The 17,018-nt window shown below is 43.7% G+C and overlaps 1 protein-coding gene across 1 annotated transcript in view; it reads right to left on the bottom strand.

Annotated features, from left to right (window-relative positions):
• Window positions 1-831: 831 nt before the first annotated feature.
• Window positions 832-17,018, bottom strand: part of LOC125486037 — a 69,507-nt gene continuing 53,320 nt past the window's right edge. The window contains exons 11-16 of the mRNA XM_048611813.1: window positions 16,521-16,838; window positions 14,169-14,277; window positions 8,939-9,069; window positions 5,741-5,793; window positions 2,375-2,432; window positions 832-1,118 (exon numbers count right to left, since the gene is read on the bottom strand). Of these exons, the coding sequence (XP_048467770.1) occupies window positions 832-1,118; window positions 2,375-2,432; window positions 5,741-5,793; window positions 8,939-9,069; window positions 14,169-14,277; window positions 16,521-16,838 (956 nt within the window). The remainder of the gene's footprint in view (window positions 1,119-2,374; window positions 2,433-5,740; window positions 5,794-8,938; window positions 9,070-14,168; window positions 14,278-16,520; window positions 16,839-17,018) is intronic.

Below are 17,018 nucleotides of genomic sequence, written 5' to 3'. Positions count from 1 at the left end.
CAACTGCACCTCCCAGCCGCGAACCATTTCAACTCCCCCTCCCATTCCACAGACGACATGTCCATCCTGGGCCTCCTACAGTGCCACAACGATGCCACCCGAAGGTTGCAGGAACAGCAACTCATATTCCGCTTGGGAACCCTGCAGCCCAATGGTATCAATGTGGACTTCACAAGCTTCAAAATCTCCCCTCCCCCTATCGCATCCCAAAACCAGTCCAGCTCGTTCCCGCATCCCTAACCTGTCCTTCCTCCCACTTATCCCCTCCTCCCACCTCAAACCCCACCCCCATCTCCTCACTACTGACCTCATCCTGCCCCCTTGACCTGTCCGTCCTCCCTGGACTGACCTATCTCCTCCCTACCTCCCCACCTACACTCACCTTTACTGGCTCCATCCCCGCCTCTTTGACCTGTCTGTTTCCTCTCCACCTATCTTCTCCTCTATCCATCTTCTATCCGCCTCCCCCTCTCTCCCTATTTATTTCAGAATCCCCTTCCCCTCCCCCATTTCTGAAGAAGGGTCTAGGCCCGAAACGTCAGCTTTCCTGCTCCTCTCATGCTGCTTGGCCTGCTGTGTTCATCCAGCTCTACACCTTGTTATCTCAGATTCTCCAGCATCTGCAGTTCCTACTATAGCTGGAACTCCTCTGCCTGCTCGTTCCTTTTCCTTTCCTTTTTTTCTCGTTTTCTGCAGATTTCTCCTCACCCTCCCCCAACAACTTTTAACTTCTTAAATGACCTTACCTGGAGGGAATGGAGAATGGAAGCAAGTCCGAGTCCAGCCCAGAGCGGGAGATGAGTCAGAGACCAGGTCAGCATGGGAAGTGAGTCACAGCCAGAGCCTGAAGTGGGAGCAGACCAAGCCTGGGCGGACCAGGGAGGCGAGTCCTGGAAGCGAGTCGCGGCCGGAGCCCAGAGCGGGAGCAGGGCGAGCATGGGCTGAGCTGGGATCCGAGTTGGGGATTGGGGCGCGGAGCGGGAGCAGGGCGAGAACGGGCTGAGCTGGGATCCAAGTTGGGGATTGGGGCCCGGAGCGGGAGCAGATTGAGCCCAGGCCGGCCGGGGGGACGAGTCCGGGAGGAAGGACAGCACATGGATGCAGCGAGGCCTCATGTTCTGAAGATTGGTGGGGATGGACTCAGTGAAAAGGAGGATAAATTGAGTACTTTAAAGATACCTTTTATTTTCATTCTGCACTTTTTAAACTTTGTATTCCCATGCTAGTCTTTTTTTTACTCTTTCAACTCTGTAACATTAAACTATCTGTACCTAGGTACCCTGTATGTAAGATAGCACCAAATAGGCGACATTACAAACATTTCACTGCATTCGCTCGAGTGCATGTGACAATAAAGGCTATTGGGTGAGTTTCTTATCTAATATTGTAGAAGACCCAACACTAAAATAGACTTGTGGTGACTCCCCTTCGATAGCTCATCTGTTGGAGCTGAGATTTGTAGTATGAAGATTCTTGTAGCAAAATAGTAATGCCCATATCTTTGAACCAAGAGGTTCAGGTTCAAGTCACATCTGTTCCAGAGGTATATAATAACATATTTGAAGAGGTTAATGGGAAATACCTCCCATATGATGTGCACAGAAGTAGACAATTATTTTTGTGTCAATACTTTATATCTGGTTTCACATTTGCAGTCAGTATTGGTATTTATTTGTAATTCTATAGATAACTTATTTACACATCTATGAAGCAAAACAGATGTGGTCAAATAATTTCCACCAAAGCTACAACTTATAAAAGAATAAAACTATACGTCTCATGTCTTTAAATGTTTCTGTTTGCTAGCTGCCACACTTCAAGCATCAAACTTAACAAAAGTATAAGGAAATGAGAGCACTTTTAAAATAGACAGGGAAACTCTTCATTAACAGAAGAAAACAGTGTCAGAATATCTACAGCCTCTTAACTGACACGGCCAAGCATACTTCAAACAAAGCCTCAAGTCAGGCTGACTCTTTGCAAGAGAATGTTTGTGTTTTATGCCTGCAAGATGTATTTGTTTTAGATGATAATGGCATATTTTAAAAGCAAGGGAAATAATGAAGTCAAGTCTGTGTTGAGGTCCAATGCTGTAATGTCTCAACAGAATGACTCAATAGATCTATCAAAAAATTGCTTTAAAACAATGCTAAGTTCATATGCAGGAACTTGTTGAGAAATTGTATAGTGGGGCTCCTTTGAAATCAAAGTTACGACATATTGTTGGCATTGCCTGGAGAAAGCACACGTGTCTCCTCTTTTGGATTATTTCATTATGATCTGAAGAGAATTGTGGAATATTCTACAGAGTCTGAAGAACTTTGGTCTTTAGCTGTTCCTTGACATTGAAGATCCTGCAGGTTAACGTAAGTACTTTCCAAGTTAGCTTTGGGTACCTTTTTCACAGTGGAATACATCACAGTTGTATCCTCCTGAGGAAACCAAGACAAAAGGAAAACTGTTAATGCAATAATGGCACAATGTTAATCAGATCCTAGGGGGGTATTTAAATGTGGAGACAGGGGTCTTGCCCAAAGGCTAATTAGCCAGCTAGGCCACCCCCTATTTAATCTGTGTTTCTAATCAAGCTGCTCAGAGATGTTATTACACAACTCTGGGGCAGGTTGGGGACTTGACTTAGCCCTCTGGCCTAGGGGTAGGGGCATTACCACTGCACCACAAGAGGGCCCGCCCCACCTGTCTTTTAGGCAAAGCCAGCTGCATTAAGTACTGAGATAGTAGGAACTGCCGATGCTGGAGAATCTGAGATAACACGGTGTAGAGCTGGATGAACACAGCAGGCCAAGCAGCATCAGAGGAGCAGGAAAGCTGATGTTTCGGGTCGAGACCCTTCTTCAGAAAAATCATTAAGTACCACTCAGGTACTTATTTGGAGAGTCATCGTGGACTGGCAGCTCCTGTGAACAGCAGCGTCACCTGGGAGGTGGTGGCCGCTGCTGGTATGACACACCAGGTCCAGTAAGGTCATTGCACCCAGGCAACTAGAGAGCGAAGGTTCATGGAGAACAGGACTTGGAGCTATGGCGAGGAAGGGGTGCAATGCAGAGTGTGGGTGTGCAGTGGGTCTCAGCTGCCCTTCTCCCACTGCCCAATATCAGGTCCTCAAAAAGACACTGATTGTCTTTAACTGAGGGTACTCTCTGGGGGCCTGAAAGAACCACGCGTGGCCCATTGTTGGCTTAAACCCTGAGAGCGGCCTCACCTGGTGATGGGGTCAACCTTGGGCCTGACTACCATGGATTTCATCAAGGAGGGGAGGCAGGAAGATGGCAGAGTCCCCACCTCCCACTCTCCTTCATGGTTAAGTGCCCTCCCCACCATCAAATTCACCACAGAACAGGGATAAATTCCACTCACAGATTTTATTGTAAACTGACGCATGCACCCCCAACTCCCTCCCCTCCCTGGACTTTGTCTCCTGCACCAAATCAATGATAGTTTTCACTTCTTACAACCCTGGTTCAAGAATCCGTTTCTCATGGCACCTGTATCTTTCACTGCATCGATCACATGGTAGGCTTTGAACTACTAACGTCAACGTGATCCTTGTTCAACAGGTTCAGCAGAAGATGAGGCCCTGGACAATCAGTCAATCTCCACCACTGGGGCCTCAGAAGAAACCCTGCATGTGCTTGTGGACAGAAAAATCAACAAGGCTGTACCTTATTGAGGGGTGTCCCTCTACAGACTAAGTGACAGACTAATCACCCTAAACTCAGCAAATAAGGAGGCCATTTATTGGCTCCCAGGAATGTGCATTCACTATATATACTGGATATATGTTTGAAAGTGATGAATTCAGAGGGCTGCAGAGATATGGCTGGAAAATGGGACTAGCTGGATAGCTCTTCCAGGAGCTGGTACAGACAAATGGGCCCAATGGCCTCCCTCTGTATTGCAAAATTCTAAGATTCCAAATAAATAAACTCAGAAGTCACTGGCTCCTTCATGATGGCTAATTGCTCACACCCAGTCCTGGGTGTCTGTGGGAGTGCAGATGGCCGGGAGATGCGCAGATACTGCTCTGCTCTAGCTGCTCCATGCTGCATTTATGGAACCTCTTGAATAAACCTGATACCTTGGCAATCCTGTGAGGATTGTGCTGACCCTCTTTTCGCATATGCAATCTCTCTGCTCACTTCAGGTGAATTTGAGCCTGTTGGTTTTGATATGTGAAGCCTAACTAAAGGTCAGCTCCGACTGACATGTACAGTTCAGACTTGATACCTTGACAAGGAGCCAAAAAAACTGAACCAAGTTCCAGGAAGACTACAGCAATTTATTAGAAAGGCTAATCAAATGTTAGCCTTTATTGCAAGAGGATTTGAGTACAGGAGTAGTGAAGTCTTAATTCAATTGTATAGCAGCTTGGTTGAAATACACCCAGAGTACTGTGTGCCATTTTCCTCTCCTTAACTCTATAAAGGAAGTGCAGTGACAGTTCACTGGATTTGTTTCTGGGATGGCAGGAATGTCCTGTGAGGAGAGATCGGGCATACTGTGTCCATATTCCCAAAAGTTTCAAAGAATGAGATATTATCTCTTTGAAACTGATAAAATACTTAAATGGATAGATTGAGTAGATGCAGGTAAAATGTTTCCCCTGGCCTGGCAGTCCAAAACCAGGGGAAACAAATTAAAAATAAGGAGAAATCCATTTAGGTCCAAGACGAGGTGAAATGATTTTACTCAGAGGGTTTTTACCCTTTGGAATTCTCTACAACATGGGGCTGTGGAAGCTTAATATTTGACAATGTTTAAGGTAGAGATTGATAGATTTCTGATTACCAACAACATGTAGGGCTATACAGACAAGACATTGAAAAGTTTGATCAGCCATGATTGTATTGAATGGTAGGAGAAACTGATGGGCTGAATAGGCTACTCCTGTTCCAGGGTTCCTATGTTCCTATGGGACAGAGCATGTCTGTTAAAAGTGGGAGCCTGACTGCATCTTTTTCAACAACAGGAATCCATCTGTGGTTTCAGGGTGAATATTAGTGGGTTGAAGGATTATGACTAGTCATAGCCAAGATATTATGGTGTCACACCTATTAATACCAATTATTTTAAGACTATCAATGATTATTCTATGGCTTTCACTTACAAGGGGAATCTGAATGTTACTAGCATTAACTGAGAACAGAAAAAATGCTGGAGATCACTTTTTCTGCAGAAGGGTCTAGGCCCGAAATGTCAGCCTTCCCGCTCCTCTGATGCTGCTTGGCCTACTGTGTTCATCCAGCTCTAGACCTTGTTATCGGAGATCACAGTGGGCCAGGCAGCATCCACGGAGAGAAAGCAAGCTAAGTTTCGAGTCCAGATGACTCTTCATCAGAACATTAATATGAGTTACCAATACTTCTCCAATGATTCGCTTCTAGCTAATGTTGAAACAACAGGTCCTCCCACTTGGATTCCCCCTCCACAAATTGCTTCTTCATCTTTGACCCCTATGTTTCCATGCCCTTACCACCAGTACACTTGTGACCTTTTAGTTCTCTCTGTGAGACAGTGGCTCATACAGCAGCAACTCCAGGTGACCCGACCTTTATGAAGTAAATGCAGTAATGTTTGCAATTAAACATGATGTGATCAGTGGTCACGTGCGCGAGTGTCATATAGTCATATTGTCATGCCATGCTGTATCCAATCAGAGTTATCAACTGTCTCCTTGGACCTTTTGTCACCATGTGAGCTTGACATAGAATCTTCTTACCGTGACAGAGGAAGCAAGACTACCAAAGCCAGGAGTATTCTGTTCAACTGTGACTGAAAAATAAAATTATAATAGGAGTATTTTACATTTTCTTTCCTCACTAGACTTGGGTGTTGCTGACAATGCATTGAACTGTATGGTTTACCTGGCCACTCTGGAGGACACATATAAGCCAGACCCAAAGGACATCAGTGACTAGATACATTTTTACAACAATCCAAGTTTCAATTCCAGTTTGTTAACTAACTGAATTTATGTTTCACCAGCTACCATGCTCTGTAGAGATTTTATTCCTCTGAAAGGTAGCTTAAAGAATTATAGTTTCTTATCATACCATCAGGAGGTTGTGTTCAGTTACAGAATTCATTGATTTCAAATGTATTGTAATTGATTCATTAATTAGTCACTTGTGAGACATTAGTAATACTCGTGCAAAGTCTCATTGTCCATCTCCCTCTCTCCCTGCTTCTCTGTCAGCTTTGATAGTTTGCACTGCCCTTAAAGCTCCTTGTATGGGCCTATAGTATTCAGTTGTTATTTCGGTGAAGCCATCAACATTGCTGTGTGAAAATGACAGCAGCCTCTATTATCTGCACATATATGTTAAACGTGGAAATTTATAAAGTTGTTCGTAATGATAATCATAGATCATAGAAGATCATAGAATCCCTACAGTGTGGAAACAGGCCATTCAGCCCAACAAATCCACACCGTCCCTCTGAAGAACATCCAACCCAGGCCCATTCCCCTAATTTCCCATGTCTAACCCACCTAACCTAAATGTCCCTGGGCACTATGGGCAAAAATTTAGCATGGCCAATCCACCTACCCTGCACATTTTTGGACTGTGGGAGGAAACCGGAGCAAACCCACGCAGACACGGGGAGAATGTGCAAACTCCACACAGACAGTTGCCTGAGGGTGGAATCGAACTCGGGTCCCTGGCGCTGTAAGGCACCGTGCCGCTTATAATCTGTTCTTCCACAGGGTGCGCTATTGAGGTCCTGATAAATGGAAATCAATTAGACAACACTGATTGATGCCAGTTTTCATATCTCATACAATTAATCACGATAAATATCTTGAAAAATTATGCCTTTATGAAAGAGGAATTTTTAACAGCACATTAAATAACTATTGTTGATCAATCTGTCTAGCCCTGAATGAACAATTTTATATTTATGGAATGTCAACTTTCTGTATTCTATTTTAAAGAGTCCATAGACTTTTAAAATACTACTTTTTATCAACTTTCAGGTTGTGACTTAATCACATGCACATGTCCAAGTCTTTTTTTCTATAAAATTATAGAAAGTAAATGATAAAATACATCTTTTGCCATCTGTGAGAAACCTTCAAATTTTTTAGGCTGCGTGATAGAATCATGGATACCAGATACTGGATAACCTGAAGAGTTGGTATCAGAATGAAATTAGCAATGGGATAATGAAATCTGGGCAGCGTTTTTGAATGTCAGCAGTGATGTCATCACTTCACTACAGTCTATAAAATCCAGATCATCTTTTGAATTAAAACAATGTAAAACAAATGTTATGGTTTCCTCGCTGGTAACAGTCAAAGGTAAAATGTTGTTGGAAGTAGCCCAACTATTTTTATTTGTGAATAGCTGATTTTCCTTCTTCTGTTAGGCAGACATTCTCATTTGTTAATTTGCTCACCAATTTCCTTTGTCTTCTGTTGATTGTTGACTATTTCTGACATGCCACTTCTCTTATCCCAGCTGCCTTCAATATCTGGCTCAAATACTCAGTTTCTGGCACTGAATGTACAGTTAGCCGAATTCCCATCCATGGACTTCATTTACACTTGTTGTTGTGGAAAGGCTGCCAACATCATCAAAGACCCATCCCATCCCGGTAATGCTCTCTTACAATCTCTTCTGTCAGGCAGAAGATACAAAAGCTTGAACACACGTACCAACAAGTTAAAGAACAGCTTTGTCCCTGCTGTAATTAGACTGCTGAATGGACTTCTCTAACTTCAAATAATAGTCGATCTTGCTAATGTTGATCTTGCTTTGTGCACCTCCAATGCAACCATAACCTTGTATGCCTCTCTCTGTCTAAGCACCCTATGCTCTGTATGTCCTTGTTTGCTATGATCTGCCTATACTTCTCGCAAAACAAAGCTTTTCACTGTACTTAGGTATATGTTACTACAATAATTCAAAAAAATCAAATCAAATCAAATAATTCAGTTGTTGAAGGCATCAGAGGAAGGCCCAAAAACAAAGTTGCTGGAAAAGCTCAGCAGGTCTGGCAGCATCCGTGAAGTAAAAAAGCAGTGTTAATGTTTCGGGTTCGGTGACCCTTCCTCAGAACCGAAGGCCCAATCCTGTCCTCTGCTACTATGCCAATGTATGCTTTCCTTGTAATATCCTTGAACCACTGAGATCAATTTGCTGCTCCAGACAAGAACACCTATATTAGCCGAGATTACAGTGATAGGACATTTGATTTCCCCACTTTAAGACCATAAGACGTAGGAGCAGAAATTAGGCTATTTGGCCCATCGAGTCTGCTCCGCCATTCAATCATGGCTGATAAGTTCCTCAACCCCATTCTCCTGCTTTCTCCCCATAACCCTTGATAATCAAGAGCCTATCTATCTATTTCAGTCTTCAATGTACTCAATGACCTGGCCTCCCCAGTCTTCTGTGGCAGTGAATTCCATAGATTCACCACTCTCTAGCTGAAGTAGTTTCTCCTTATCTCCGTTCTAAAAGGTCTTCCCTTTACTCTAAGGCTGTGCCCTCGGGCCCTAAACTCTCCTACCAATGGAAGCATCTTCCCAACATCCACTTTGTCCAGGCCATTCAGTATTCTGAAAGTTTCAATTCGATTCCCCCCTCATCCGTCTAAACTCCAAGCTTTACAAACTTTATAAATAATTTTGGGGTACCAATTCTGGCTTCTATTTGTGAAACAGGCATTTTGCATTTTGCTAATAATGCTAATTGCCTATGTTGCCTGACCTTTGAGTTTCATTCCCTTGCGTTTACACAGAACTGCAACATCCCGGTTTAAATGGTGATGCAGGGAATGGCACAGGTCCGTCAGGAAGCAGCAATCTCTGGCCTCAAAATGTAACTTTGCTGTTTTTAAATAAAGAAATGCAAATTCATTTTCATGGATGTTTTAAACAAAATTTTTAGATTTTCTGCTGGACTGAACGTACCACTTTTCTTCTGCTGTTTTAATTTTACATAAAGAATAACAGCAGCAGTGAGCAGAACGCTGATGATCAGTACCACGACGACTAGAATAATTTGCCATGAGGCCATAAGATTCAATGGGAAATTTTCTTCACTGCAAAATACAATCAAGATGCATGGAGCATAATGAGAAACACATTTTATCATTACCATATCTGCAGCACTAAATAGAATAAGGAGTAAGCATCCATTCGTTATTATCAACATTTAAGGGAATTCTATGACATTTATTATATGGTGCAAGAATGATTACATGAGCAGTAAGCATGTTCTCACTAAATATCTTTTCCTGTTTTGTTAACAAATGTTTTGCAAAAGCAAATGCATGCTTTTGTTAAAATAGGAATTTCGTACAAACAGGTTAAATGCTTGTTAACCAGGAGCAGGAGTAGGTCTTTCAAACCCTTGATAGACAAACAGGAGGCTGGAAGAACACAGCAGGCCGGGCAGTCAACGTTTCGGGTATTATCCTTCTTCAGGACTGGATGTGGGGGTAGGGGGAGCTACAGATAAAGAGAGAGGGGGAAAGGGTGGAGGTGGAATGGTGGTGATAGGTGGACACTGGTGGTAGGTACTGCCTGGTTGGTCGATGGGAGGCATGAATCCGGTCGGTGGCTGGAAGGGAGGGTCAGTAAGTGGAATGGAAGGGAGGAGGTGGGGCTGGAAGGGGAGGCAGGAGATGAGTGGGAAGCTTATTTGAAATTGGAGAATTCAATGTTGAGTCCTTCAAGCTGTAGGGTACCCAGGCAGAAGATAAAGTGTTGTTCTTCATATTTGCATCGAGTCACTGCGACGCTAGAGGAGGCCGAGGATGGAAATGTCAGATGGGGAGAGGGACGGGGAGCTGAAATGGGCGGTGACCAGGAGGTTATGTCGGCTTTTGCGGGCCAGGCAGAGATGCTCAGCGAAATGACCACCTAGTGTACATTTGATCCCACCAATGTAGAGAAGACCACATCAGGAGCACCGGATGCAATAGACTAGGGTTGGAGGAGATGCAGGCGAAGCTCTGACTCACCTGGAAGGACTGTTTAGGGCCTTGAATGGAGGTGAGGGAGGTGGTCTGTGGGCAGGTGTTGCAGCTTTTACGGTTACAGGGGAAGGTACTGGGTGGGTTGGATTGTGGTGCGAACTAAGGAGTGGCGAAGGGAATGGTCCTTGCGGTAGGCAGAGATGGGTGGGGAGTGGAAGATGTTCCAGGTGGTGGGGTCTAATTGGAGTTGGCGGAAGTGTTTTAGGATGACACGTTGGATGCGGAGGCTGGTGGGGTGGAAAGTGAAGACAAGGGGGGTGCTGTGGTTAAGAGCTGTGGAGTGGGGAATGGAGGTGGTGTGGTGGAGGACTGTATGGATTACAGATAGGGTGAAGAGCGTTGTTTGAAAAAGGCAGACATCTGGGATGCTTGAGAGTGGAACATCTCCTTGTCAGAGCAGATGCGATGGAAACGGAGGAATTGGGAAAACGGGATGGACTATTTGAAGTATACAGGGTGGGAGGAGGCGTGATCTAGGTAGCTATGGGTGTCTGTGGGTTTATAGAAAATGTTGGTACGCAAGCTGTTGCCAGAAATGGAAACGGAGAGGTCAAGAAAGGGGAGGGAGGTGTCTGAGATAGACCAAGTGAATTTGAGGGCAGGGTGGAAGTTGTTAGCGAAGTCGATGAACTGCTCCAGTTCAGCCTGAGTGCAGGATGCAGCACCGATGCAATCATCGATGTAACGGTGGAAGAGCTGGGGAACAATACCAGTGTACATACTGAAGAGGGACTGTTTGATATAACCGACAAACAGGCAGGCTTAGCTGGGGCCCATGTGAGTGCCCACGGGCAACCTTAATAAAGGTTAATAGACTTATTAAAGATAGGGACCCCTTGTCTTCACTTTCCTCCCCACCAGCCTCTGCATCCAACATATCATCCTCAAACACTTCTGCCAACTCTAATTAGACCCCACCACCTGGAACATCTTCCACTCCCCACCCCTCTCTGCCTTCTACAAGGACCATTCCCTTCACCACTCCTTAGTTCTCGCCACATTCCCCACTAACCACTCCAACCCGGTACCTTCCCCTGTAACCGTAAAAGATGCAACACCTGCCCACAGACCACCTCCATTCAAGGCTGTAAACAGTCCTTCCAGGTGAGACAGAGCTTCATCTGCATCTCCTCCAACCTAGTCTATTACATCCGGTGCTCCCGATGTGGTCTTCTCTACGTCTGTGAGACCAAACATGGACGAGGTGATCGTTTCACCGAGCATCTCTGCCTGGCTTGTAACGGCCAACTTAACCTCCCGGTCACTGTCCATTTCAACTCCCCTCCCCATTCCCCCTCCGACACATCCATCCTCGGCCTCCTCCAGTGTCGCAGTGAGTTGGAACGCAAATTTGAAGAACAACACCTTATCTTCTGCCTGGGCACCCTACAGCCTGGAGGACTCAACATTGAGTTCTTCAATTTCAAATAACCTTTCCACCCATCCTCTGCCTCCCCTTCCAGCCTCACCTCCTCCCATCCATTCCATCTTCTGACCCTCCCTTCCAGCCACCAACTGGATTCACCCCCCCATCGACCAACCATGCCGTACCTCCCACCAGTGTCCACTTATCACCACCATTCCACCTCCACCCTTTCCCCACCTCTCTTTATCTGCAGCTCCCCCTACCCCCATATCCAATCCGGAAGAAGGGTAATACCTGAAATGTTGACTGCTCCTTTCCTCCAGATGCTGCCTGGCCTGCTGTGTTATCTCTGACTCCAGCATCTGCAGTTCTTACTACCTCTTTCAATTTCAACATATGCGTTCAATATTGCTATCCGTGTGGCTTTAGAAATTTACAGGCATTAAATTTGGATTAAAGGCTTTGCCTTTCAGAGGCCTGGTGTTGAACAGGCAGACCATTTGACTGCGATCAGAGACTTGTGTCTCTGATATTAAAAACGCCCTTTCAATCCACCAAGTCTGGGAATAATTGTTTCTAAATTTAGGACGATAAAGTTACTGCAACTCGATATATACCTTGATACAATTACTATTTCAAATATTCAATGGGAAATTTACATGAAGTTTAAGAGACAGTGCAGTGACCCACTATATGGGTGATCTGTTGATCATTAAAGAACACATAGGGCTTTACTATATGGCCCTGAGCAGCTGAACTGAGCTGGAGTTAAAACCAGTCCCTTAAAGCTCAGCCAGGGAAGACATTTGGATAAGTAAATGAATAGGAAAGGTTTGCAGGGATATATGCCAAGAACAGGCAGGTGGGACTAGTTTCGTTTGGGATTAGGGTCGGCATGGACAGGTTGGACTGAAGGGTCTGTTTCTCTATGACTCCATTAGCTAAATGTAAATTGGTAACAACATATTGTCTAGCCATAGAGTCATACAGCGTGGAAACAGTCACTTCAGTCCAACCAATCCATGCCGACCATAATCCAAACTGAACTAGCCCCACCTGCCTACTCCTGGCCCATATCCCTCAAAACATTTCTTATTCATGCACTTATCAAGAGGTCTTTTAAACTTTGTAACTGTACCTGCATCCATCACTTCCCCTGGAAGCTTACTCCACACACAAACCACACTCTGCGTAAAAAAGTTGCCCCTCGTGTCTTTTTTAAATCTTTCTTCTCGCCTTAAAAATATGCCCCCTGGTCTTGAAATACCCCGCCTTAGGGAAAAGACACCTGCTATTCACTTTCTCTATACCCCTTATGATTTTATAAACATCTATAAGGTCACCCCTCAACCTCCTATGCTTCAGTGAAAACGTCCCAGTCTATCCAGCCTCTCCTTACAACTCAAATCTTCCATTCCCAGTAATAATCTGGTAAATCTCTTCTGAACCCTCTCCAGCTTAATAATGTCCTTCCTATAACAGAGAGGCCAGAACTGGATATAACACACCAGAAAATGCCTCACCAACGTCCTGTGAAGCATCAACATTACATTCTAAGTCTTATATTCAAAGATCTGAGAAAAGAAGGCAAGCATACTAAATACTTCTTAACTACCCTTTCTATATGTGATGCAAACTTCAAAGAATTATGCGCCTGAATCCCTTGGTCTCTCTGTTCTACAACACTACCCAAGGCCTTACTTTTAATTGTATAAGCACCGCCCTTATTTGTTTTACCAAATGCAATATCTTGCATTTATCTGAATTAAAATCCATTTGTCACTCTTCAGCCCATTGATCGAATTGATCAAGATCTCTTAGTAATCTTTGATTACCTTCTTCACTGTCCACCATGCCACTAACCTTGGTGTCAACCACAAACTTACTAACCATGCTTCCAATATTCTCATCTAAATCATTTATATAAATGACAAATAAAAGGGGTCCCAGCACTGATCCTTTTGGAACACCGCTGGTCACAGTCCTCCAGTCCGAAAAACAACCCTCCACCATCACTCTGTCTCCTGCTGTTAAACCAATTTTGTATCCAATTGGCAAGTTTACCCTGAATCCCATATGATCTAATTTTACTCATTAGTCTACCATGTGGAACCTTGTTAAAGGCTTTATTAAAGTCCAAGTAAACAATGTCTACTGCTCTACCCTTCAGTCTTCTTTGGTATTTACTCAAAAATCTCAATCAAGTTTTTGAGAAACCATTTTCCTTGCACAAAACCGTGTTGATTATCCCTAATCATTCCTTGACTCCCCAAATGCATACAAATGCTATCTTTCAGAATCGCTTCCAACAACTTAGCCGCCACCAAAGTCAGGCTCATAGGTCTGTGGTTCCCAGATTGCTCCTTACATCCCTTCTTAAACAAAGGCACAAGATTAGCTATTCTCCAGTCCTCAGGCATCTCACTCATAGTTATAGATGATGCAAATATGACTGCAAGGTGCCCTGCAATTTTTTCCCTAATTTTCCACAAATTCCTGGGTTGAATCAAAAAAAAGTGATAACTCATCAAGTGGCCCAGCAGGCAGCTTTCAATCTTCTTATGACAGTAGGATAATAAGGATACCTATGTCAACCCATCTGTCTTCCAGCTCAATCACTAACCACTGGCTTTTCTGTGTTTTTGATTTTGCACCCCCACTTTATTCTACTGCGTGCTTGATGACCTGAGTTTTACTGCAGATTGTATTAGCCTTTCCCTGAGCATTTTAAAGATGATACGTTCATATCATGGTAAAGATGTACTGCATAGATTTCAATGTTTCAGAGACGAACCTGGGTGAGCTGAAGGTGGCGGAGGATGTGGTTAGATCCGTTGTACCATGAGACTGAGTAGTTCCTGCTACGCTGCTGGTTGGTCCCAGTGTCGAGCTCCATGTAGGCCCTATAAAGGAGCGACTTGTTGAATATGGTTGAAGTTATGTTCCCCAGTGAGTTCACTCCCCTCAATGGAACCACTTAAAAGTCATAGTTAATCATTTCTTCAACACTATCTTTCCACATTATATTGCTTTTGTTGCAAATGACTAGATCATTCTGGGGTTAAAGGAAATGATTGCATTACCAGTGTTAGACTATTATACAATTGGATAAAATCAGAAGCAACTGCAACAAAATACACACAAACTGAGTGTGAGCTGAGAGATTACAGCACTAGATGCATCAATGTCTCTGGTTTTAGCCATTCCTGTGTGAGTGAGTTGACAATTTGCTCACAAAGTGATTGACTGGCAATGGGGCAGTGTTCTGAATCCACTTCATGTTTTTAAAGGACAGGTCAGATCCCAGACAGAAATCTGGCTTCATGGATTTTGTTCTGTTTGAGTGTAACGACGTATTCACTAACTGAAACAGATACACATAATGCAGCAGATCTTGTTTTAACTATAAAGTAGAATGTTATTAACAAACTAAATGAAGATAAAGTAGAATAAACAAAACTATCGGCTTATAATACAAAGATGTTAAAGCATGCAGCAAAAGTTTAACACCATGAATTCCAAGAATTTCCTGTTTAAATTGATAGTAGAAACGACAGCTTTTGTACAGTACTCAAAGCACATCTGCACATAATGGTGCAGAATTGGTTGAAACTATAAAGTAGAATTTTATTAACAAACTAAATGAAGATAAAGTAGAATAGACCAAACTATCAGCTTACAAAACAAATTGAAACGTATTACAGCACACAGTAACAGTATAACCTTATTCGTTTCAAATTGAACAGGAAAGTAACAGCATTCTTCCAGTATAAAAGCACATCTTGTGCAGTCATCAAAACACCACATACACCGTACTCCTGCTAGAGTCACTATCTCTATGCAGATAGATTCTTCCTGGAGCTATTAGATACGGGAGTTCAAAAGTACTCAGCTTTACATAACCTCTTGAGGGTTTTAGTCCAATGCTACTGGTCTGGGACAAACATCAACTCTTTACTCTAAGATAATCTAGATTCACTACATCCTTCCCTTCTCAGGAGCATTGGTCTGCACAACCAGCTTCCTGGAATAACTTCACAGGACTGTCCAAAAGTCAAAGTAAAAGCAAAACTCAAACTTAAAATCAATGATATGAAAAATATAAATGAATCAGAGAGTAATACTACAGGAAGCTGCACAGTAACAATGGGTTTGATGTTACCAGTCTTCTGGAGTTGGGCTGGGAGGTGGAGAGTTTGGAAAATCACAGGCAAGGTGATGGTACGGAAGACCAATAATTTCCCATTGCCGTGGGATAATACTAGCAGCAGGATCCTGAGCAGCCAATAGCTAATTAAACCAATAACTTGCCCAGATTTGGGAGATCACAATCCATATGAAATCAAATGACATCAGGAGGGTGAACTGTTGAGTTGGGAACCCATCAAGATTAACACCTGAGCCTTCAGTGGACACTCCATTACACAGTCAGTCCGAGACACATGGGGCTCCCGCAGCCCCCACCACATCTCAGCAGCAATGGTTGACCTTGCTATTGAGGATGTTTCAGGCTTGGATTGTATATTCCGACCCTCCTTGTAGCCTCACCAATGGCCATCTCTATCCATGGTACTATCCTTCTCAATTAGACAATGACCGGCAAGTAAACGGCCTTCTCTGGCAAAATGCCACCCAAGGTTCTGCCGTGTGCTGAACTGTTACGAGGGTAATGTCTGAGCCGGTCTCCACATTGGGACCATGGGGAAACGGGAGGAAAGGCTGGTGAGCTACAGGGGGTTAGGGGCTGTGTAGCACATAGTCTGACTGTCTCCTAGTGCCCATTCCCTTGGTGAGGTCTCCAGCTGATTGCCTTGGGGTACGGTCCTGGTTCAGTCCTGGCAGCTGGTCAAAACGTGAAGTGAAAACATTTTGGCCATGAACAGAGCAGCTGCCTGCTTAAGCTTTCCATTTGGGAAAGGTTTTCCCAATCTGTTTCCCCTCTTTCTTTCCTAATGGAGTGGAAGGATCTTGCTCTGGGAATTCAGTATTCCCAGGATTTGGGCACTTGAGTATATGAGTGTCCACCCCTGTGGGGAGCTCAGGATTTGTCACAGGGTCACTATCAGAGCAGAACTGAGGGTATCTCTGATTTCAAATGTTTCATTTCGGGCAAAGCAGACAAAGTAGAAATACACAATCATCTTACCTTCAAAAACTTCTAATTTGAATGAAACCTTCTCATTTTGGAAAGTGTTTTCTATAACACACCAGTATCGTCCTTCATCACTCTTCATCAGTTTGTCCATGGTTACTGACAATATGCTGTGTTTTTTGTCATCAGTCATTGATACTCTTCCACTTTGTGGGTTATCAGTCGAAACAATAACAGAACAAGTGATGTAATGATAACCTTTACACCAGTATTTCTCATTTTCCTCGTAGCTCTGATCATATTCGCACTCGGCAGTGACTGATCCTCCTACTTCTCCACGAACGTCCCCGGGCCCAGTTAATTGACGTGAATCTATTGTGATATAACAATGAACGATTATTAATATCTGTGTGAGAGTCAGGAAACAGAATATTTAATCAAATAAGAACTCCTGTTTCATTGTTGTAGCAACCTCCCTTATATTTAGATGTCAAACTAGATTTTCAACACAGAGATAGTAAGAACTGCCGATGCTAGAGTCAGAGATAACAC

The sequence above is a fragment of the Rhincodon typus genome, chromosome 25 (assembly GCF_021869965.1).
Source record: "Rhincodon typus isolate 14 chromosome 25, sRhiTyp1.1, whole genome shotgun sequence".
Taxonomy (NCBI): domain Eukaryota; kingdom Metazoa; phylum Chordata; class Chondrichthyes; order Orectolobiformes; family Rhincodontidae; genus Rhincodon; species Rhincodon typus.
The sequence above is the reverse complement of the archived record's forward strand: the minus strand, read 5'-3'. Positions and strand labels throughout refer to the sequence as shown.